Source organism: Gymnoscopelus braueri (assembly GCF_963280865.1).
Source record: "Gymnoscopelus braueri genome assembly, chromosome: 13".
Classification (NCBI taxonomy): domain Eukaryota; kingdom Metazoa; phylum Chordata; class Actinopteri; order Myctophiformes; family Myctophidae; genus Gymnoscopelus; species Gymnoscopelus braueri.
The window spans coordinates 53,334,743-53,359,840 of record NC_137615.1 but is presented as its reverse complement, the minus strand read 5'-3'; the positions used below and the strand labels follow the sequence as shown (position 1 = coordinate 53,359,840).

The window sequence follows — 25,098 nt, the reverse complement described above, 5'->3', positions numbered from 1 at the left end:
TATTCCATGGCGGCTCTTATGGTGATGACATATTGACACGTGTGTGTGTGTGTGTGTGTGTGTGTGTGTGTGTGTGTGTGTGTGTGTGTGTGTGTGTGTGTGTGTGTGTGTGTGTGTGTGTGTGTGTGTGTGTGAGAGAGAGAGAGTGTGTGTGTGTGTGTGTGTGTGTGTGTGTGTGTGTGTGTGTGTGTGTGTGTGTGTGTGTGTGTGTGTGTGTGTGTGTGTGTGTGTGTGTGTGTGTGTGTGTGTGTGTGTGTGTGTGTGTGTGTGTGTGTGCCAGATTGTGCGTCATGACCGCACCATGGAACGGATCGTGTTTCCCGTGCCACACATCTGTGAGTACCTGACGAAGGAGTCGGAGGCGCGCGTGTTCACCACGGCGGAGAGAGACGACCAGGGCAGCAAGGTCAACGACTTCTCCCAGCAGTTTGACCTCCTCTACAACGAGATGAAGTGGCAGGAGAAGATCAGACGTAAGTCCAAGCATCGTGACATGAGACGTTGTGGTTGTTAGGGAGACAACAATGTCATAAACCGGATGCTTATGATGGTTTTGATGGGTAATGCATGTTTCCCGCTAATAAAGGATTAAGTGATATTTCTTTGCTCAAACAATTTTCTTTTCTTTTTTTGTTTTGTTCAAACCTTAAAGCTATATTCTGATAGTAATCACTATAGAGTTTGTTCAGTAAAAAGGGTCTCCCTGTCTGTCCAGGTCTTCACTACACAGAAAATAAATGTTCTATTTCATTCCTTCTGTTTTCAACACCTGGATATCCATCGCACGCACGTGCATAGGTCGAATTTTAATACCAACAAAGTCACTCCACTATATACCAACAAAGTCACTCCACTATGTACCAACAAAGTCACTCCACTATATAGGTGTGGTGCACACAGCGACCATTCTCTCTCATCTGTTCACCTCCAGAGTCGATTGATTGGACATTAGCAATAGCTGCGCTGGGAGTCTTGTAACCTACACGGTGGAAGCTACGATTTTCGTCCTCCAGAGACTGCGTAGCCTGCTTTGTGCCTTGGGTTTTACCCCGTTCATTTCACGTTTGAACTTTATAGGCTAAGTAAGCTTTATTTCCAACAGTGTATTCTGCTACCACTGGTGCTAAGCTTGCATGCTGGAGCTGCACCAGTGTGTTGATTAGCAGTAGCGTGGGAGTGTTTGCGCCTCACCACGCCGACTGATTTCAACGACGGTGTACTCACTGTCAGTTGTCTGTGAGTTTGTTTGCTCTCGTACCTAGAAGTGTTATGACCAACTAACCACAGCATGTGTTTTCGCTCTACCGCTGCGGTCAGATCGTGCATATCAGCCCTGCACGATGGTGAGCTACCAAGCGTCTGCTTGCGGCATTGAGAGTCCACCCCGCTCCACCGCTGTTGTTGGACCTTAATTACTATTACTATAAGCATTTCAGCTTACCTTATGGGTGGTATCAACACTATCCAAGGGTTACAGTATTCAGTTCAGACGTCGGCTCCCAAGTTTCACTGGGGTAAGGATGAGACCCGCTGTGGTCTCAGGCCCTCAGTCGGGAGATTTCAGAGCTCCTACAGAAGAGAGCCGTAGAGTATGTAGTTCAGCTCAGCTAAAAGGGTTTAACTCCATTGAATTTCTTGTTCCGAAGAAGGACGGCGGCTTTCGGCCGATCCTCGACCTCAGGCAGTTGAACCAGTTCCTGAGGGTTTTTCATTTCCGAATGCTGCGCACAGTGGATGTTCTCCACACCATGTCAGAGATTGGTTCACAAGCATCGACTTGAAGGATGCTTATTTCCATGTGCCAGTGGCACCACACCACAGACAGTTCCTCCACTTTGCTTTCAAGGGGTGGCCTTATCAGTTCCGTGCACAGTCTCAGGGCAATACATCTGCCAGATGCACAACCAGGCTGCGGATATGCTTTCCCGTCAGAATCCTCCTCCAGGCGAGTGGAGATTGAACCCTTCAGTGGTTCAGGAGATTTGGGAGAGGTACGGGAGAGCAGAAGTGGATCTGTTTGCTTCAAGCACATCAACACACTGTCGACTATGGTTCTCCCTGTCGGATCCGACCAGTCCATTGGGGAGAGACAGCGAAATCCGCCACCGACTCGACTCAGGTTGTGTCTGAAGTCGCCTAAGTCGTGATAGTCGGTTCCTTAGTCGCTAGTCGTTTCCTTAGTCGCGGCCCCGCGACGCTGCGTCGTGCGCCACGGCCAGGTCGGGTACGCCACGACCAGGTCGTGACCCAGCATAGCTAGTCACGACTCACGACGTCCAAGTCTCGACCTTAGCCGCCTAGGTCGCTAAAGTCGCGACCTCAGCGACCTATAGCTTAGGTTCCGACGCACGGCGCGCCTGCCAGCTAGGTCGCCAGCTAGACCAGTGTGCCAGGCTCCATGCAGACCGACGCACGGACCGCTCGGCAGCTCATGAAGTTATCCCATTTAGCTCCCATTGTGAGCTTGTAGATCGGCTATTTTTTCAAATAGCCTATGTATAAAATATGGCTGAAGTGGTTAATGTATGGTTTATAATATAATACTTTTTTCTCTGCAAAGTGTAGGATTATTATTATTATTGTTATGTCTGTCTATCTATCTATCTATCTATCTATCTATCTATCTATCTATCTATCTATCTATCTATCTATCTATCTATCTATCTATCTATCTATCTATCTATCTATCTATCTATCTATCTATCTATATTGTCAGCTAGCACAGTTGACATCAATAGATGTCTAAATAGGCTACGTTACAGACAGCGCAGTCAGCGCGGTCTTTCTTTATAGAAATGTTCAAACTTACCTGCAGGTTATATGAAAAGCATTATTCCCCGTTTGTTTTAATGGATATTTGATATGGTTGTATGAACTGGATAAAGTTAATGTTTAATATTGCAGCTCAGCTCCAAGACTGGACAGACAGTAGCTCTGGTCCATATACTTAAGGAGAACACTTTTACGCACTGGCCATGTGTAATTCATTCGAGCTTCGAGGGGCTAGGGAGGGGGGTGGACACGCGGCCGACGCAGTCCGTGCGGTCGGTCGGGAGCATGGCTCGGGCCCGGCAGGCGACGTGCGTCGGGACCTAAGGTCACTAAGCTCGCTAAGGTTTGCGACCTAGCGGCAGCGACGGGTCGGCTCAGTCAACGACCTGTTACTCGACGGAGGTCGCTAAGGTCACGACTTCAACGGAGGTTGCGACCTAGGTCGCTAAAGTCCCGACGCACCTCGCGAGTCGTGACCCAGCATAGCTAGTCACGACTCAAGACGTCCAAGTCTCGACCTTAGCCGCCTAGGTCGCTAAAGTCGCGACCTCAGCGACCTTATAGTGACCTTAGGTCCCGACGCACGTCGCTTGCCAGCTAGGTCGCCAGCTAGACCAGTGTGCCAGGCTCCCGACCGACTATCTATCTATCTATCTATCTATCTATCTCTCTATCTCTATCTCTATCTCTATCTCTATCTCTATCTCTATCTATCTATCTATCTATCTATCTATCTATCTGCGGTAGAGTTCATGTCGGAATTTAATTATTATGTATATAATATCATCATATTCTTTATTATGGTGGAGAAATTGATGCTATTCAAGGATTATTATTATTATTATTATTATTATTATTATCCTTATTATTATAGACCTATTGCAATAATAGACTTTATTATTATTACTGGAGTATTTCCATTTTTCTATACTTTTACTTCTACCCCACTACATCTCAGAGGCAAATATTGTAGCCTACTTTTAATCCACGACAATTATTTGAAAACGTTAGTTATGATGTAGATTTATATTTATATTATAACATCCCCAACAACTTCAGCCCTATTTCAACGTTGGCTATTTGAAAATAGCCGATATACAAGCACACAATGCTCAATGTGACTCATTGTGATCTGCTATTTTCAAAAGATTTGTATACATTTTAGACATTATGATAACGGTAACATGGCAGTGGTTCGACATCCCGTTAGTCCTACCACTGTCTCTAGGCCTATACCCCATAGTTTCAGACTCACCGAACCCCACAGATAGGTGGAGATATCAGAACCATTCCCACCAGCAGCTTTTTCAGAGCGCATTTGTCACACGCAGAAAGCAGCCCAATAGACTTGGGTGAGCTTTATTTCAACACACCCTAGGCCATAGCACCCCCAATTAATATGCAGTAGGCTACATGTAGGCTACAGTATGTTGTGTATTGTATGTTAGCCTACTACTGCGCGTGCGTGCGTGTAGTCAGTGATGGAAGAAGTACTAAACATATTTACTTATGTAAAAGTATCAATACCCTATTGTAGAAATACTCATGGGGATTAAACATGTACTTGAGTAAAAGTACAAAAGTATTGGCAGCAAAATATACTTAAAGTACCAAAAGTAAAAGTACTTGTTATGCAGAGTGTACCGTTTCACAAGTTATCATTATGTCTAAAATGGATAATAATCAAAAACAATGAATGTAAGTTTAATAATAATAATGATGATAATAATAATAATAATAATAATAATCCTTGAATAGCATCAATTTCTCCACCATAATAAAGAATATGATCCGTTTCACACACAGCCACGGCCGAGTCCATTCAGTGTAGCGACCATCACCCATAGGAATAAAAAATATGTTGTCCTACCTGGTAGGCTACTGTATAAGGGCACAGGGTACATGCTTTGGCACTCAGTCAGTATTACTAAGTGGGTCAGAACGGGTCGATACGGCGGACCTGAACGTCGTACCTGCTAAGAGGGGCTGTCCTGTCCCAAAAGCCCATGTTATAACCTGCCATGATGAATGTCCAACAATAAAACAATACATAAGTGTTAGTTTTCTTATAAAGTGCTTCTAAATCACTCCAGTGTGTTTGTGTCAACGTTTGTAGTGTTTAAAGGAGCTACACCATGAATTAAAAAAAAATATTTGATATTTAATATCATATGGTGTATGTCCCTCAAACCTTTTTCAAAAGGTTTGAGCCTAAATCATCACTCAGATATACTCATCCCAAGTCAATTGTCTCTGGCTTATACAGCGCTTTCAGCTGCAATACCAAAACGTCCTCTTGGGCAGGGGGGGGCTACTGAGCAATTCTGTCTGTTAATACAAAAAAATATTAAAAAAGATTATTTAAAAAAAGAAAAAAAAAATGGAAAAATTCTGCATAAAAAGAAGCATCTAAGAAAAATACAAAATCGAAATAAAAACACTTTGAACATTTTTGAACAATTCCACCAAGTGTTTGAGGTGCCTGTTTCACCCACTTCCGGGGGGCGGAGCCAAAATCCGAGCCCGAAGTATTTGTTCGTAGACCCCCACTTAGGGGGGGTAGAAAAGGTTTCGGAGCGATTCGGGCACTTTTCATTTAACATTGGGTTTGCCATCAATAATGTTTGTGACATCATAAACATTTCCATTCTGAGATCGCCTGTTCAGACACGCCCATTCTGGAAATCCATGAAATGAGAAGGAATGACTGAATTTTAAAAAAAATACAAAAAAAAAAGAAAAAAGTGATTTTCATGGTGTAGACCCTTTAATTACTCCTCCACGCCACGGAGAGAATCTCTTGCAACTTCAAGCCGTGGTGCCGTGGATATAACCGGAAAACTCGCCCCAAAACACGCTCGCCCCCATTTCTTTTCGCGGACCAGCGGTTCTTGTATTCCTGTATTTGTTTTACTGAGGATAAGGTTAGAAATAAGTTTACGGTTAGCCATATTATTAGTTTTACTGAGGTTACGTTTAGGAATAAGGTTAGGTTTAGGCATAGTTTAACGAGGTTACGTTTAGGAATACCAGGTGAATATCACCGGATTTCCCCGGGGGTGACTGTTTTGGGTTCGTCTGTAGTGGGCAACAGCGCATGCGTCCGCAATAACGCTATCAGGATCAGATTATTAGATATTATTATCAGATATTAGAAGTATATTGGGTACCAAATATACTTACCAAAGAAGAACTTGAAGTGACCCAAGTGTATATATTTGTAGGCCGGCCAAAGATTTATATATTTGTAATGGTCAAGGTTTCTTTATACCTGCCCAATAATCTCTCTCTCTCTGTGTGTGTGTGTGTGTGTGTGTGTGTGTGTGTGTGTGTGTGTGTGTGTGTGTGTGTGTGTGTGTGTGTGTGTGTGTGTGTGTATATATATATATATACCGTATATCTAGGTGTGCCCTGGGATCTTTTGGCTAAGCCAAGTGTGCCTTGGCACAAAAAAGGTTGATAAACACTGAGATAGATAGATAGATAGATAGATAGATAGATAGATAGATAGATAGATAGATAGATAGATAGATAGATAGATAGATAGTCGGTCGGGAGCCTGGCACACTGGTCTAGCTGGCGACCTAGCTGGCAAGCGACGTGCGTCGGGACCTAAGGTCACTATAAGGTCGCTGAGGTCGCGACTTTAGCGACCTAGGCGGCTAAGGTCGAGACTTGGACGTCTTGAGTCGTGACTAGCTATGCTGGGTCACGACTCGCGAGGTGCGTCGGGACTTTAGCGACCTAGGTTGCAACCTCCGTTGAAGTCGTGACCTTAGCGACCTCCGTCGAGTAACAGGTCGTTGACTGAGCCGACCCGTCGCTGCCGCTAGGTCGCAAACCTTAGCGAGCTTAGTGACCAGGACAGGACGCATTGGCTCACCCATGGCCACTAGACTGCCTCTTATATGCATTCCCTCCACTTCCACTGCTCGTGCTGACGCTTCACAGAATAGCCATGCGGCCCCACAGTGCTGCTGGTGGCTCCATACTGGTGGGGGAGGATTTGGTTTCCCATGATCCGACGGCTTCTCAACGGAGCACCTTGTCGTCTCCCATCGAGGCAGGATCTCCTGTCACAAGTAGGGGGGCGCATTTGGCATCCCCAGTCAGATCGCCTTCAGCTTCATGTTTGGCCCCTGAATTCACTGCTGAATTCCTGTGATCAGGCAGTTGTCCAGACCTTGCTTAACGCTTGTAGTGCGGCGGCGTAGGACGACAATCGTTCACTTTTGTGATTAAAGCGCCAAATTTGGTAGAGGTGTTGATTGATATATTGGGAACAAAACTGGATATTGGGACATCACAAATTCTCACCTTGGTGGGCGTGGCAGCCATTTTTCAAAATGTCCACCAGCGGTTGATCAAATCTTCCTAATTTTTGTCCTAGGGGCCGAAATGTTGCTCAATTATGTGAGTATGAAGGTGTGTGGGTGTGTTCATGCTAATTGCCTAAAAGGGGGCGTTGCAATGGGAGTGGCCTAGATAACAGCAATACTATGGGAGAATTGTTCAAATGGTGATACAAGCGGGAAATTTGGTACAAATCATCTTTGGAGATCACGCTTCGATTTAGGAAACCAGGCCACTCTTAAATCAAATATGGCAGCCTTTTTTCAAGATGGCCGCCAAAATTAGTTTTTGCATTTTTGCAAATCTTTGCCTATAATCATTTGAGGTCAATCACCAGATCACCAAATAGCACTCCCATAGTATGTTTTTGAACATTTTCAAACAGGAGTTACCATTTATAACCATCTAAATTAAAACTTTTCAGAAACACGCACTACAACTGTACTCACAGTCAAACTTAGGGATTAAAGCAAAACAAAATCTCATGAATGAACCTGTACAAAACAAAATCCCATCTGGTTCTGTGTCTTCCTCAGTGAATCCAGCCACCTGCATGTCGTCTCTCACCGCATCCTTAAACATCCGCTTTGGCCTTCCTCTTCTCCTCTTATCTGGCAGCTAAATCTTCAGCATCCTTTTCCCAATGTACCCCTCATCCCTCCTTTTCACATGTCCAAACCATCTCAACCTTGCCTCTCTCGCTTTATCCCCAAACCTTGTAACCTGGGCTGATCCTCTAATTTAATCATTTCTGATGATGTCCTTCCTTCCTCATCCTCAATTCTGCCACCTCCACCTCCTGTCTTTTCGTCAGTGCCACCGTTTCCAAGCCGTACAGCATCATGGCTGGTCCTCCTCCCGTCTTATACATCTTCCCTCTCACTGGTATACTTCTGTTACAAATAACTCCTGACACTTTCCTCCATCTGTTTCCTCAAAGTGCTCCTTCCATCTTCTCAACACACTGTCTTTGGTTGCTAGAACATTTCCATCCATCCTTTATCACCTTAACCTGTTGCTCATCCTTCCCATCTCAGTGCCAAAAGGTGCAGGTCCTTTTCTCCCTCCTTGGTGCCCAACCTTCCATACAACTACTCATACTATTTTCCTTAACCCTCACCTCACCTTTCTCTCTGCCTTACCCCTCATCTCTTTGTACTCCTCCCTACTTTCTCTCTGGCTGCCTTTCTTATCTCCTCCCTGAGCTCCACACAGCATTGTTCAATCTTCATCTTCACACCTAACACCAGCTCCCAGTACTAAAGCCGTGCTTGAGTACTGCAGGCTCCAAGGGCGGGGCTTCCTGCTTTGAAATAGTCTATAGAGCGTCGCAGTTCCCGCCCACTTCCTGTTTTTTTTGGTGCCGGAAGAAAAAACTCAATGCATTTTTCCATTGACATTTCCAAAAATATTTATATCTATTAATTTAAGCCTCGAATCAAGCCATCATGACATGACATGAATCATGACCATAAACGTTTGATTCTGTGATTTTTTTTTTTTGAAAACGGCAAAACAAAGGGTATTTATTAAATATAGTATATCATATAATTAAATATAAAATAAAAAAAAATCACAGAAAAAAACGTTTTATGGTCATGATTCATGTCATCTCGTGATGGCTTGATTCGAGGCTTAAATTAATAGATATAAATATTTTTGGAAATGTCAATGGAAAAATGCATTGAGTTTTTTCTTCCGGCACAAAAAAAAACAGGAAGTGGGCGGGAACTGCGACGCTCTATATAGGAAGTAAAAGTTCATATGAATGGCCAGTAGGTTCGCTGTTTTACCCCTGCTGATGTCAGAACGATTTTTTCTCCATTCAAGTGGATGGGTTTTTGACGAACTTTAGGCTTGATTTTCTTACCTTAATAAACATTGTCATAAATACTATATGCTTCCAGTCGCTAGTTTAAAGTCTTCTTTCAATCACCATGATATGCGTTTTGGGAAATTATGGTCCCATTTATTTTTAAATTGATGATAAAGTAGGGTATGCTGGGGGGCGGGATGATTTGATTGACAAGCTACCCAACCAATAGCATTCTTTCCGGTTGTGCAGGATATGACGCGATATGACACGATATAGAAAGATGGCGGATTTGAAATTCCTGAACAATCGGCTTCATTTACGGTCTGTAGAAACCAATGGCGTCACTTTGTCCATACATTTTTACAGTCTATGTGCTACTCATACGCTGGCACCGTCACCGTAAATGGTAACTCCTGTTTGAAAATGTTCAAAAACATACTATGGTCGTGCTATTAGGTGATTTGGTAATTGACCTCAAATAATTTGGTGGCCATCTTGAAAAAAAATGGCTGCCATCTTTGATTTATAATGCCCGGTTTCCTAAATCAAAGCGTGATCTCCAAAGATGATTTGTACCAAATTTCCCGCTTGTGTCACCATTTGAACAATTCTCCCAAATGTTGCTGTTATCTAGGCCACTCCCATTGCAACGCCCCCTTTTAGGTAATTAACATGAACACACCCACACACCTTCATACTCACATACTTGAGCAACATTTCGGCCTACTAGGACAAAAATTAGGAAGATTTGATCAACCGCTGGTGGCCATTTTGAAAAATGGCTGCCACGCCCACCAGGGTGAGAATTTGTGATGTCCCAATATCCAGTTTTGTTCCCAATATATCGATGAACACTTCTGCCAAATTTGGCGCTTTAATCACAAAAGTGAACGATTAGGCTGATATATCGTGCCACGCCGCCCCACTATTGTGCACCCTCCACTAGAGCGCAGTACGCTAACAGATGGAGATTGTTCTGTAGTTGGTGTGAGGGCCAAAATGTGGATCCAGTCATGTGCTCGGTGCCAATGCTGCTCTGCTATCTACAGACATTGTTGGATAAGGGGTTCTCAGCCTCTACGATGAAGGTGTCTGTTTCCGCCATTTCAGCTTGGCATGTGCTGATGGAGGTGGGAGGATCTCATCCTTTGGTGAGTCGTTATCTGAAAGGGGCTCTTAGATTGCGCCCCCCGCATGCCACTCGGGTGTCCTTGCCTATGGTCCTAGAAGCCTTGAGTTCTCCACCGTTCGAGCTGCTGGAGCAGGCTGATCTCAAGTCGCGAACCTCCATTCAAGAGCTATGGCCGTTTCAATGAGGCTTTGCCGTAAAGCAGGAGGAACGGAGATCTAGCAGATATATGGCCGTTTCACTGCAGGAAATAAACAGGAAGTGAACAAGCATAATTTTTTTTTAAATGACGTCATTTCGGGGTCTGTCGTCATCAGGCAGTGAAAGCATCAATGATAGGATAGGTAACAGCGCCATCTAGTGGAAAACCACTGAAAACAAAAACTCGTCCAAACTCGTTGTTGGCAAGGAAAGCCTTGGCAATGAAAGAGTTAAGACCGCCTTTCTCCTCGCCATTACATCTGCCAAGCTAGTGGGGGAACTCTTCTGTCGCTAGGGACTGTTTGAGGTGGACTTCGGATGGGTCTGGGGTTACTATGACCCAACCCCTCTTTTCTTCCTAAAAGACTTTCAGCTTTCCATATCAACCAGCCTGTCGGATTGACAGCTTATGCGCCTCAGCCAGGGGCGGAGGGATTGCATCCTGATGTGGGGTTGTTGTGTCCCATCCGTTCTGTGTTTCGGAAGTCAGAAGTCCCTGTTATAGAGGGCACAGGAAAGGGTGTGCTCTGTCCAAGCAACGACTTTCCCACTGGACTGTTGATGCCATTTTGCAGGCCTACAAACGCAAGGGTTTGCCGGTTCCTCCTGTGAGATGTCATTCAACCAGGAGGTGTTTCCACCCCCTGGTTGATTGCATTGAAGGGTGTCCCACTGGTTGACATATGTGCTGCAGCAACGTGGGCTTCTTCCTGCACGTTTGCCCTCTTGGGTGAATGTGGCCGCCCCTCATCCCATGGCGATGGCGGTGTTGTCGGCCTCTTTAACCTGCACCTGATGTTCGGTAAGGGCAGGTTTCTCATGACCATGTTGGTATTAGTCATCCAGGTGTTGAAAACACTGCCTCTGGCGGTCAGAAGGAATGAAATAGAATGAGAGTTACGCATGTAACTAAGGTTTTATGAATTCCGGATGACCGCCAGAGTTGACTGTCACTCAGAATCCCGAGGATGAGGATGGCCGCTTTGTGCACCACACATATATAGGTGGCGTGCGTGCACAGAGGTCACGAGTGACTTTGTTGGTATTAAAATTCTACCTATGCACGTGCGAGCGATGGATATTCAGGTGTTGAAAACGGCGCCTCTGGTGGTCATCCGGAATTCATAGAACCTTAGTTACATGCGTAACTCTTGTTTCAGTTGGGTCACATAACTCATCCAATTAGAAGAGAAAACATCACAATTATTATTTTATGTATGGCGAGAGACGGGGAGACTGTTACTGAACACACACAGCATTGCAATGATTTGTCTCGTCTCTACAGTTCCCTTTAACACAATAAATTGTAATGCTTACTCTGATGTGTGTTTTTGCATATCGTCTCTGTCGGGTAGAAACCTAAAAAATTGTTACTTTTCAGGATTCAAATTCAAAAGTAGCAAAAGCAGCAGTCTAGCAGATCTACAAGCTCAATCTGCTACTTTTGATACTTTTGTGTGACACTGTTGTACGATCAAGTAGGGCGTCAATTTACGAAAAAACACAAAAAGTTAGAATATGGAGCTAAGAGGTTTCTGCCCGACAGCAACGATATGTGTGTGTGTTTGTACTTCTGTGCATGCATTGTGTCCGTCTATCCTCTACTAAATCCCTCTAATGTGTTGAAAACAAGGGAACACAGCCCTCATCTGGTTTTCACGACACATCTTCCTGTGGGAGAGTGTGTCCTTCTACCTGGCCTGCCTGCTCAACATCACCGTGGCAGCTTTCTACCCGTTTGGTGATGCTGGAGACCTGGGTGAGATATACTGATTCTTATTGCCGTTTATCACACCAGTGGTTCTCAAACGTTTTCATGCCAAGAACCCACAAATTGATATGCATTTGACCCCCCATATGAAAATGTTTTGTGCCAGGGACCCCCAGAAGAGAAGATTTGTGTTCAGAGAAATTCAAAATGAGTTTTCCAAACATTTTCGATATTTTTCAAAAACGTACAAGCTCGCAGCGCGGCACAAAGTGGCGCGCCGTGAGCTTGAAGATCTGCTATTTTTTTATAGTCAACATACAGTATAAAATATGGATAAAGGGGATAAAATGATTTTGGTGATGTATTAACACATTTTGCTGGGGACCCCCTGGAACTTCCCGGTCTTAATGGGTTAAAGTAATTTCAAAACGTTCTGTTCCCATTCCCAGGTACCTTGCCCCCACTGTGGAACGTGGTGCTGTGGGTGGCCGTTGGGGTGTTGTCCTTGCTTCATCTCCTCCTCAAGCCCAGGCTTAAGTGTGTGCTCATGTTGTTGCTGGTGTCTGCCACGCTGTGTGTCATCTACACTGTGGGCCTCCGTCCTGCTATGATGCTGATGGGAGCCATCAATGTAAGTCATGTGACATCTGACCAAGTGTTTACATTTTCAGGTGGGTTGCAATTTCAGCCAATCAGGAGAGAGTACCCATTCATCAGCTTCATTTTTTATAGTGTTCCAGTTCCAATTTTGTCAGCTCACTTCTTTTTGTCGTCACTTCCAATTGCACTTTAATGTGAATCCTGTCTGAGTTCTCTATCCTGATTGGATAAAATTGGTATCCACACCTGAAAATGCATTTTCGATTTAATAAAGAGCTGGAGAGACATGGAGACTCCTGTTACTGAACAAACGCTCTATATACGATAGCAATATACGATATAATCACGATAGCAATGAGCTATTTAACACTAATTTTAACGAAAGAAAATCACTTACCCTACCTTTAATTGGTAATAAAATGCAGTTCATTTTTACATGTTTCTGAGATAGCACTGCTTTGCCGTGTCCTTCCCTTTCAGCTGTTTAACAAGCTGGTGTTTGTGCTGAGCTTCGTGGACAACCAGGTAACGTTCACCCGGGGCTACAAGGAGGTGCTTCTGGACACGCTCTTCATCTACCATCTGACCTATGCTGTCATCTGTGTGCTGGGTCTCTGTGTGCATGAGTTCTTCTACTGCTTCTTGGTGAGACACACTGTTCATTTTGTCGACTAAAACTGTGACGAAAAATGATTACTACCTTTTTTCACTGACGTACAGTGGTGGAAAAAGTACTCAAATTCTTTACTTAAGTAAAAGTACCAATACTGCAATATAGAAATACTCTTGTTACAAGTAAAAGTCCAGTAAGTATTGGCATAAACATATACTTAAAGTACCAAAAGTAAAAGTACTAAAATATTTGAAATGAGCAGATCTACAAGCTCACGTGTCGTGATGCGACGCGTTTTGCCTACTCCACTTTTAGTGCCGAAATAAATTTGGTTCGGCCCAGACTACAATATGACGTCATTCAGAGGTTCAGGTGGGCGGTACCCGTCCTAATGTCAGCTGTTTGGTGCTGCAGAGATGTTGTGAGATCCCGAACTCGTTTCGAAGTTCCGCATTGTTTCCTCATTCATTCAGCCCAGCTTCTAGTTCATTCTGTCGGCAGTGAAGCCAGGGAAAACGGAGGTAGTTTAGAAGAGACACAAGCCAACTTCCAGGAGGAACAAACACCTCTGAAAACTGACCATTCATAAACACAACCTATCGCTAGAAAGGGAAAACCTCCATATACCTCCGTCACAGATTCCTCACAGTGCGTCGGGGTATTAATTTAACCATCTGTTCCACTTCCAGTAGTTCTGGGGACAGAGGAGAGTGGAGAGCCGTTCCGACCATCGTGGAATCTGTGTATATAAAACATACCCTATTGAATCTCTAATCACAACAACATTGTTCAAGTGAAGCAGTTTCTTTATGCCTATCTATTGACATGATAAAGAAATTGCTTTTGTCTTTTTTCACTCTGGGTCTCCCATGGGTGTCCCGTTCTCGTAGGGAGTACGCATTTGGGAGGCTTTATATTAACCCATTAAGACCGGGAACGCATCTGTGTGTCATTTTTAGATACCTTTGGCTATTAAAACATACTGTAGCAGATATACAAGCTCATAGCCGCGCTATGAGCTTGTAGATCTGCTATTTAAGAAAAATCGCGAAAATCTTTCAATATATATATTTTTTTAAGCGAACATTTGTAACTCAAATCTTATTGCTTCTGGGAATTCTACAAATGTCTTCTAATCCTTTTATTTTTATTTTTTTTTACTTATGTTGCTAAATATCAGTGGTTCTTAAACCTTCGCCTAGTAGCAGATCCACAAGCTTCAAGCTTGTGGATCTCCTACTTTTGATGTTTTTGTGTGACGCTGTAGTATGATCAAGTAGGGCGTTACTGTAAAATATGGGGATAAGAGGTTTCTGCCCGACAGCAACGATATGTTTTTTTATCGATGAGGCGTGGTTTCACCTTTCTCACAGGGTCTGACCAGCCGACTCCGTCTGCAGCACGCTGCATCACATGCATTTCCTGGTCCCAGCATTGTTCCTCTCGTATCGTCTGGAATTGTGTTTCCCATGTGATTGTGTTGCATGTAATTGTGTTTCCCATGTAATTGTGTTTCCCATTTAATTGTTTTCCCATGTAATTGTGTTTCCCATGTGATTGTGTTGCATGTAATCGTGTTTCCCATGTAATTGTGTTTCCCATGTGATTGTGTTGCATGTAATTGTGTTTCCCATGTAATTGTGTTTCCCATGTGATTGTGTTGCATGTACTTGTGTTTCCCATGTGATTGTGTTGCATGTAACTGGGTTTCCCATGTGATTGTGTTTCCAATGTGATCGTGTTGCATATAATTGTGTTTTTCCCATGTAATTGTGTTTCCAATGTGATTGCGTCTCCTCAGCTGTTGGACCCGGTGATCAGAGAGGAGAAACTGCTGGACGTTAAAAAGAGTATGATGAGGAACAGTCATTTTATCGTCATGGCAACCATGCTGGCCATTTTCCTCATATATGTCTTCTCCATCGTGGGCTTCCTCTTCCTCAAGGATGACTTCCGTTTGGAGGTGGAGCCACTTCCTGTACCAGGTGACTAACTGTGTGTGTGTGTGTGTGTGTGTGTGTGTGTGTGTGTGTGTGTGTGTGTGTGTGTGCGTGCGTGCGTGCGTGCGTGCGTGCGTGTGTGTGTGTGTGTGTGTGTGTGTGTGTGTGTGTGTGTGTGTGTGTGTGAGAGAGAGAGAGATGCTTAACCTTTGGGTAAAAAGTTCAAAGGTCATTTGTGGGTTATTGATTGGTGTCGCTTCTTCCTCATGGCAACAAATGAATCAATCAATCAAGCAAGCAATAAAAAAAACAATAGATCAACCAATCAGCCAAGAGTTGGTACATCTAAGTCATATTGATCACATTTGCAAGAAATTAAGTATGTTGCTGTCCTTTGTTATAATGGCGTCTCTGTGTCTTAGAAAGAACGGCATTTTGGGAGTGAAGCACTCCTTCAACCCTATGTATGTACTTAGGGACTGGAGTCCAACAGGGCTCTATACTTGGTCCTTTAATATTTCCCTCTACACCAAATCTCTTTGCTGAAAATAGCCGATCTACAAGCTCACAATGTGTTGTGTGAGCTTGTGGATCAGCTAAGTGGTTAATAAACTCATGTGGTTTCTTCTCATTCCAGGTCAAGTGGTTTGTCAGGCGTGTCCGAGAGACAGCTGCCCTGATCCCTCGTCCAGCTCTGCTGCTGGTAATTGTTGACTGAGAACAACACAGAGTTCACTTTCCCCCCAATGTATTTATTATGTCAATTCCTATAGTGCTGCCCCTCCCGTATAGTCCCTGTTGCTTGGTCATGTGGGAGGGTGTAGACAGACAGCCATGTGTCATTCCATGGAGTACTTACTTGCTGCTTCTTTTTGGAATGCAGCGGTTCTAATGCAGCGGTTCTCAAACTATGGATCGCAAACCCAAAGTGGGGTCGCAGGAAGGTGCTGCTGGGATCGCGCTTTGGCAACTGTTCTTTTTTATTTTTTTATTTGGAGTAGCCAATTCTTTTTTACCCCTTTTTCTCCCCAATTTAGTCGTTATGCCAATTCATTCCTCCCCATACACATTTCTGTGTTGTCACTGTTGTCGTATCCTACTGACACACCTGCCAGTGTAACAGAGTGGTTCACTACCTCAGCCTGATGGCTTGAAAGTCTAATATCTCCCCCGGGCGATAGGGACATCCCTTTGGCTTAGTGGTTAAGATGTTGGTTTTCCACGCGGGAGACCCGGGTTCGAATCTCCGGGCGTTACACCAGTGAGGAGCCCCCACCAGGAGGACGTAGAGCCTTCGTCCTACTCCTCCCGCCCCAACACTCCCCGCTGACAGGTGCCGCCCCAGCCCGTAGGAGTACGTGCAATGCCCGGCTTCCCTCCTCCGAACACGGGCCAATTGTGTTCGTGTAGACGCTCGACAAAGCCGGTTGCACCACGGTGGATTCGAACCCACAACCTCTGTGGTGGTGGGCAGTGACTTTACCACTGTGCCTTTTTTCTTTTTTTATAAAGTAACACACAAGCCCCTGCAGAGACATACAAGAACTATATAGCCTAGTTATTTAGCAAGAATTATGTTCGGGTTCTTTAAAGAACTGTTTTGGGTGTAATGCATGGAAATAAATGTACGCTTACGGGTCCATTTGGTTCCATTTGCACCCTCTCTGAATTAAATTATCACCGGTAAATTGGCGCTGGAGGGGTCCCTGTGTAACTATCTGTTGTGCCAGCAAAGAAAACAAGCCCCCGAATCTGCATTTTAGTCAACAAACCGCATTCAATACGAATCGTGAAGTGACATTCCGTGCGGGGAGGTCCTGCTGCTCACAGACAACTAGATCAGCAGCCTACTGCTGCCCCCGCGATGGAGAAAAACTCAAGTTCAGGGGGATAAATTCGAGAGCTGGATTAAGAAACTCCAGTGATTCTTAAAGGTTTCATGACATTCAGTTTTACCACACATTAAAAGTTATTGTCATGGTCCTTCAAACGTATATAAAAAGTTTTAACAAAAAAAATCCCTCCAGTTAGCCATTGCAGGTGTTTTTCTCTCACATTTCTAAAGCCTTTTCAACTGCAATGAAAAAAGAAATCTTTGCCTGCGGGTGTCACTGTTGAGGGATTTTGCCTGTCAATCATCGCCTCTGCTCCGCCCCCCCCCAAAGGAAAGGATAGGGGATGGGAGGGGCGAGGAGGAGAGTGGGCGGGATTAATGGCCTGTGACTTCACTGCCCAAGGGCCAAGCTCAGATTAATTTTCAGCCTAATTATTCAGAAAACCAGACCACAAAAAATCCACTGAATGTTCAAAGTTCAGATGTTTTGGGTGTAATTGAGGTCATAAAACCCAAAATAAAACATTAAAAAAAAAAAAAACGCGCCGACGCGCCTATGTAAATCATTTTCAATAAGAGGCGGACGATTATTTGGGACGCGTAGAGAAGAGTCAAGAGCTGGATTGTGGTGAGCTTTTCTTTTCCCCGCACCGTGCAGGAGGACAAAACAACAATGATTGCGGCGCGATCCCTGCTCATCCGAGCGGTAAAGCCCGCGTCCACCGCTCCCCGTCTGTTAAGACCTTTATGCTTCAGTTTACAAATGTGTGTTCAGAAACACTTCCGTTTCCCGCTTTTATTGATATTGTAGCGTTTTACTGCTCCGAGCTGGAATCAAACCCCAATCTCCAGCTCAGCAGACCAGGCTCTGCCAAAAAATGGCTCACGTGAGGAGCGAGTCATGACGTGACATAACATGAAGTATTTTTCGGCCGTGCTACAATATTATTTATTAATTCATTTCATTGATAGGATAGGCCTAGAAATCTGCAGGAATCACTATTTTTTTTTTTTTTTCTTTTTTCAAGTCCGACTTGAACTTTTATTTTACGGTATTCTTTATTGCCACTTTGAAATTGCTTTATAAATAAAGCGTGTTGGGGTCGCCCAAAAAAATCCCCCATAAAATGGGGCCGTGGCATTAAAAAGTTTGAGAACCCTGCTGTATTGCATGCAAAGGAACACTCAATCCCTCCCAGTTCCCCTCCAGATGAACAGGAAACCCAAACCAACCTGTAGGAGTTGATAGTGCAGCGACAGAGATCACCCTTCCCACCCTGAAGCCACTGTTTCAGCACCCTGAGCAACATGCCTGTTTGCTGCTTGTGGGCGTGTCACTCCAACCCTCTGCGCACCAAAGGTTTTGTCCCACTTTGACAAAAACAGTATATTAAACCTGTTATTACCGCAGAGGTCATGGGTTCGACTCCACCGTGGTGCGTCCGACTTTGTACACCAACACAATTGGCCTGTGTTCGGGGGAAGAGGAGCCGGGTGGGGAGGGTGGGGCGGCACCTGTCAGCAGGGAGTGTTGGGAGTGTTGGGCGGGTCCTCCCGGTGGGGGCTCCTCACTGGCAGGTGAGTCAGTATACAACAGCAGTGACAACACAGAAATGTAATAAATAATAATGTGTGTGTCCTGTGATAGGCGAGGATGAGGGGACAGAGAGGGTGTGTGACACGCTGCTCATGTGCATCATCACGGTGTTGAACCAGGGACTGAGGAATGGAGGAGGAGTGGGGGACGTTCTCAGAAGACCCTCTAAAGAGGTCAGGAGCCCACACCCTGTCTGAACGACGCCATCAAAACATCTGTTTACATGGGAATGTCACCTGCATAGTGTCTGCACATCTGGTGATTGTGTATTATGTCCATGTCCAGTAGCATTATATGCAAGTACTACTACTTCTATTAGTAGTAGTAATAATAATAATAATAACTTTATTTGTGTAGCACCTTTAAAAAACTAGTTACAAATTAAAGTGCTTTACAGTAGTAGAATCTAGACCAGGATACTAGACTAGGATCTACACCTTCATCAGGGCAAAATAACGGTGCTTTGCCCTGATGAAGGTCGCCTGACCGAAGGTTTAGCTTTATTTAAAGGAACTTGCATTGATTCGAGTGTGCAGAACCTGTAGTTTATAGTTGTGAGTGCTGTGATTTTTTCTACATCCAACCTACCAGGAGCCTCTGTTTGCTGCCCGGGTGGTGTATGACCTTCTGTTCTACTTCGTTGTGATCATCATCGTTCTCAACCTCGTCCCCGGTGTGATCCTCGACGCCTTCGCTGACATGCGGATCCTCAGGAGCGAGATCCAGATGAAGAAAGAAATCCTGAAAAACACCTGCTTCATCTGCGGTGTGTGTTCAGCTGGACTTCACACAATATTATTATTCATACAGTATTATGAAACACACAAACTACTGTACATGAAGTGCAACCATTTTCTTTTTTTACATAACCAGAGTCACATAAACTGTGAACCTGCTAATTATTAGCAGACGGGACCCCAGGGGGGTCCCCATGTGATTTTGGGGGGGTCCCCAGATGACAGTGAAGTGACAATTTAAGGACTTTTAAGACCTTCTTAATACCTCAAAAAAAGAGGGGGAAAAAGAAAAAGACCATTACTGCATCAAAAGTAATCAACAAACTACACTGTAAAAACTGGTCAAACATTGGCCAAATTGTCAAATAATATAAGAAAGAGGCAAAAAAAATGAAAATAGCTCAAAAAATCTACAAGCTCACAACGCGAGTGAGCTTGTAGATCGGCTATTTTCACAATATTTATCTGTGGAACCGAGTCAAACTAAATGTAACGCCTCAACTCCTACATTCCAAGCGCTTGTCAGGAGGGTCCCCAGTTCAAATATGTATTTTTGGGGGGGGGTCACGGCCTGAAAAGTGTTGAGAACCACTGTGCTATAATGTCATCACAGGGCTGGAAAGAGACAAGTTTGGCCCGAGGACGGTGTCGTTTGAGGAGCATATCAGGTTGGAACACAACATGTGGCACTATCTTCACTTCCTGGTCCTGGTGAAGGAGAAGGACCCCACCGAGTACACCGGCCCTGAGAGCTACGTGGCCCACATGATTAAGGTTTGTTCATATCAATGCCCAGACCGGTTGCTCACAGGATTCCTGTGGAGGGACAAGAAACATTAGAATCAGTAAGAAAAGATGAATTAAACCTAGAAGAAGCAGGTGGACTGGGAACGCTGGATGTTTGTTTGTATTATCTATGGATAAACCTTATTGTCCATTACATTTTACATATCTGATATATAACTCTAGATTATCATGGGCCTATGTATGTAATTATTGGCATTTGGAAATGGATTGAGAAGAAGCTAATATCAGAACATCAAGAATGTTTTTCATCAGCATTATGGTTTCATCCTTTACTGTGAAATAGTTAAATATTTATTATGGAACTGCCACATTTCCCCCACCATCTCTATTCCATCTCACTGCCTCCACCTCCATTAAAGGAGTAGTTCACCCCAAAATGGACTTATTTTCTATCAATTACACACCCCATGGAATGACGCCTTGAATTCATGGAGATTTCTTTGTTTTTGTCATCGGTCTGTAGGAGACTCCGTGGGTCATCAAATTATTGATGCGAAAAAAATTAAAATAAAATCTCCATGAATTCTAGGCTTCATGGGGTGTGTAATTGATAGGAAAAAAAGAGTCATTTTGGGGTGAACTACTCCTTTGAGCTGTATTTGTCTTTCTCTCATCCTGGTCTCTCCCTGTGTTCCCTCCTCTCCCAGGAGAAGAACTTGGACTGGTTCCCCCGCATGAGAGCCATGTCTGTCAGCGAAGATAGCGGCCAGCAGAACGGCATGCGCTCTCTGCAGGAGAAACTGGACAGCAACACCGCTCTGGTGGCCCAGATGTCTGACCAGCTGGCTGAGCTGAAGGACCAGGTGACGTCCTGCTTCATCAATATATTTGATCAACACTAGTTTAGTGTTATAAGTCAGTGGTTCTCAAACCTTTTCATGTCAAATAATGGAATAAAACTCGTACTTCAAGTCCTCTATAAAGATCTGGCTGAATAGCAGCTGGACTAATTATAACTATCAATCAGTTGAGTTGTAACAGGTTGGTTTTACAGTACCATGTTGTTCTATGCTATTTTACTCGTCTACGTTGAAATTGCATGAATGTATGTATTCTAAGGGGGTGGCGCAGTCGGTAGCGCTGTCGCCTCACAGCTAGAAGGTCCTGGTTTCGATTCCCGCCGGGGGCGCTGGGGGCGTGTCTTCTCCTCCGCGTCATCAGCGCCCATACCCTAGGTGGGGTTGGCGAAAGGGCCTACTCTGTGTGGAGTTTGCATGTTCTCCCCGTGTCTCCTAGGGTAGTTAATACCCTCACAAAAACATGTAGTAATCCTGGTCACTATACTGCCTCCCCCTGGTCAGCCGGGGCGCCTGATGGAAGGGAACTTGTTGGAATAACGTGTTCCTTCCACGCGCTACGTCCAACCAGGGAAACTCCCCCCTGTCGGGTGACAAGAAGGTCAGTTGGCTCTCATGCATTGAAGGAGGCATGAGCTCGGCCCTGGCCTCCCTAGGCTGGTGGGGGGAGTGTAGTGCCCAGGATCACTTAGGAAATTGGCACCGGGTGAAAAAAGGGTTACAAAATCGAGGGATAAAATTATAAAATAATGTATGTATTCTTTTTATTGTATTTGTCTCTGCTTCTTCTGCTTTCTCTGTCTCTGCTACGACAATCTATATACTGCCATATCATCCCGTGGGCTTATATGTAAGTGTTATCAGCCCTAGCAATGACATGGCTTATCATTCTTCTGTTGTTTAATCACTCCCCTCATCCAGGGAAAATAAAGAATATTATATTTATACCATGGTTATGGGTTGTAAAGGTACTCCATTCATGTCATGCCAACAGCACCCATTGCTGTGATATAATTATGATATACTCATGTGTTATTGCTTAATTACAGCACTTATCCATGCAGAAAAAGTTACAGACAGAAGAAAATCTTTTCAACAAAACTATTATGAACGACTTGTACTGCTGGGTCCAATAACCCATTAAAACCGGGAAAGCATCTGTGTCATTTTAGATTTTAGATTTGAGCAGATAAACAAGCTCACACTGCGTCACTTCATGCCGCGCTATGAGCTTGTACATCTGCTATCTTTGAACATGTTTTAAACATTTTGAAGTGTGTCTTGAAAATCCTTAATAAAAACTATATTTTTTAACACAAAACTTTTCTTCTGGGGGGTTCCTGGCACTAGATGGTGTCCCGCGGCCAAATATATCAATTTGGGGGTCCATGTCACTGAAACGTTTGAGAACTACTGATTTAGTAGGCATTATTTTGTAGAAGCTGCCTCAGGTGTGTTGTCTCTCTCTCTCACACACATCGTTCTCTCCACAGGTGACAGAGCTGAGGAACAACAAAGAGAGGCTTGGTTTCCTGAGGCAACGTCAGGCCAACATCACCACTAAGACCCCTGAGGACCCAGGGGAGCAGACCCCTGAGCAGGGGAGGAGCTACGCGGGGGCTTTGGTGGCTATAGCCACCAATGTTTTCTCCAAAGCCACCGATCAAAAAAAATGATTTAATTTCTTTTTTATAATATGAATGACAGGGCGGTTTTATTTGAGAAATGAATGGTCATTTTGCTGTCCTACTCGGCTGCTCCCATTCCTGTCTCTCTCTCTCATTACTGTGTTTACTGTGTGAGAGTCTGCATGTGGATCTGGTGCCGTCAGCTTATTGCATCCAGCTCATTGGCTCAATTACTCATGACACGACCAATGAGAAATCGCTTTCAGCGTTGCTAAGATATGACAGCCCTTCCTGTCTATAGGATATTTGGCTGCGTCCCCACAAACACAAACAAGCATGGATTAAGGTAGCCAGCACTATTGCTCAGAACAGAAGTGTCATGTCTAAAGGAAAAACAAAAGAGATGTCAGAAGAATATATTAATAGAACTGGGGAAAATACAAGGGTGGCTAGAAAGAAAGTGTGACAGTTTTTACAGTCTAATCTATGATGTAATTGTAAACAACATGGATCACAAGAAAAGTGAGAAGCAGAAGCAAGGGGGCACACAGTTTCTTGTTTGCCAAGTGACCACAGAGGCTAACATGGTATGTGAAATAAGCATGTTTATTTAGTTTTTAAAACCCACTTTTTCTTAGGGCTATGCAAATATGACTAGTTAAACTACTGTTTAACCAGAGGAGTGGGCACATGAGAAGGTAACATGATAGGTGGGCACTATGGACATCTGGGCACCTCAATGTAAAATTGGCTATTTTGTTAAAAAATATTTATATGTTAAAAAAAAGAAAATGAAATTTGAAAAATGGTAAGTTATACATGATTAGAACTAGCCCTAGAATGTCTGTGATCTTACACCACTTTTCAACAAGCTGCACACGGACAACATTCTGTACGGGCAAGGGGCCCGACTTGAGTGAAGGACCGAATTTATCAAAACTTCCTTTGATCACCACAAACGTCATCACAAATTGACAGGGAAGCACAAACGAATGGGGCACACAATTGACAGGTGCGTTGTGATTAGTGCGGGTTAATGAATCACACCACCTGCCAATTGTGTGCCCCAAACATTTGTGCTTACCAAAGGAAGTTTAGCAATTAAGGTCTAATATTTCTACAATTGCTACAAATTGCTTCAAAACATGTATATCCAGTCATTTTGGGGCATAAACAACAAGTTGAAGGATAAAATTAATGATGATATTAAATGTTTTAACAATTTGGATAAAATAGCACATTTTACATCGAGGTGCCCAGATGTCCCTAGTGTCCACATATCCTGTATCCCATAAGCCTGCATGCTTTGGAAAATGGTCTGAAATAAGGTATGGTCTGAAATAAGGTATATATATACTGTATAAAGTATACATGGCATTATGATTGAAGGGTACATTTTGTAGGATTCAAATCATGTATACTTAACATTATTTCATACCATTTTCCAAAGCATACTTTTATTATTAACGTTTTCACATATTGGAAACAATTGCCAATTTCAAATTGCAAAACATACACAACACATGATCTAGTAGTGTATGGTTGAAGTATTGAATTTCCTTGTGATTATGGTATAAAGAGGACTTGGTACCTACACCCATGTTACCGAGTAATGCATGTGTAGACCTGTTGTGTTTGTATGGTGTGTGTTATATGGTTTCAGGTAGGCTATGAGAATCTGTTAAAACTCTTACATTGACTTGACATATTCTCTTAGCTTTAGCCAAACTACTGTCCTGTCTTTTATTATTCCTGCTGTTCCTGCTGTTCCTGCTGTGACACCTGAATCTCCCATGGGATTATATGCTTCTTCAGGGACTTCAGGGCTTGATAATACTGCTTGAGGCACCCCAGAGAGCCTATACAGTATTTCTGTAGGTTTTTACATATTTGGTGAGAGGGGAGAACTGTGTGAGGACTGATGAGGACAGGAGGAGAGTTGTAGTTGAAGTGGTTGATTGGTTAGAAGATAAGAGAAATGTTGTCAGAAACTTCTTTATACTTTTTAGTTTATTATGTCATTGGAGATTCATGGCTTCTGCATCATACTCTGAACAGTGACATCAACAAGCTGCTGATTAGACTCTAAGTGTTTGTATATCAACTAACTAAGTGTGAATTAAGTGTGGGAAAAAAAACATGATTCTGACCCCTCCTAGGCCCTGGGGCTAAGCCACCGACCTAGTTGAAAGCTAGCTCCACCTCTGCCCCTGAGTGATGCCAGCATGGAAGAATAGCAAGTGCAGAATAGCAACGCACACGCACGCACACACGCACAGGGCATGTACCCAGAAATTGACCCACAAAGCCATTATCACAGATCATTACGTTATAAGGAATCATTGACCACTGATATTTTCAAAAAGTGCCTTGTCTTTCACACACATGTTGCCTTTTTTTTAAATAAAAACTGTTCTTTGTGTGCATGGATCCTGCACAAAGGAGGTGACATACCGGTCCGGTAGTCCACTGCCACTCTCTGCTAAGAGACTTTTTTACTGTATTTTTTCGACTGAGTCAGGAATGTTGAAAAGACTGGCCAGGCAGTCTTTATTTCTTCTAA

The 25,098-nt window shown here is 43.8% G+C and overlaps 1 protein-coding gene across 1 annotated transcript in view; it reads left to right on the top strand.

The window, feature by feature from the left end:
* LOC308099695 (inositol 1,4,5-trisphosphate-gated calcium channel ITPR2-like) overlaps positions 1 to 22,859 on the top strand; it is an 84,933-nt gene extending 62,074 nt beyond the window's left edge. Inside the window, exons 45-55 of the mRNA XM_080448428.1 lie at positions 281 to 473; positions 11,905 to 12,030; positions 12,432 to 12,613; positions 13,063 to 13,227; positions 14,997 to 15,180; positions 15,773 to 15,838; positions 18,618 to 18,739; positions 19,158 to 19,332; positions 19,917 to 20,077; positions 20,758 to 20,913; positions 22,401 to 22,859. Of these exons, the coding sequence (XP_080304554.1) occupies positions 281 to 473; positions 11,905 to 12,030; positions 12,432 to 12,613; positions 13,063 to 13,227; positions 14,997 to 15,180; positions 15,773 to 15,838; positions 18,618 to 18,739; positions 19,158 to 19,332; positions 19,917 to 20,077; positions 20,758 to 20,913; positions 22,401 to 22,583 (1,713 nt within the window). The 3' untranslated portion in view covers positions 22,584 to 22,859. The remainder of the gene's footprint in view (positions 1 to 280; positions 474 to 11,904; positions 12,031 to 12,431; positions 12,614 to 13,062; positions 13,228 to 14,996; positions 15,181 to 15,772; positions 15,839 to 18,617; positions 18,740 to 19,157; positions 19,333 to 19,916; positions 20,078 to 20,757; positions 20,914 to 22,400) is intronic.
* The last annotated feature ends 2,239 nt before the right edge of the window (positions 22,860 to 25,098 follow it).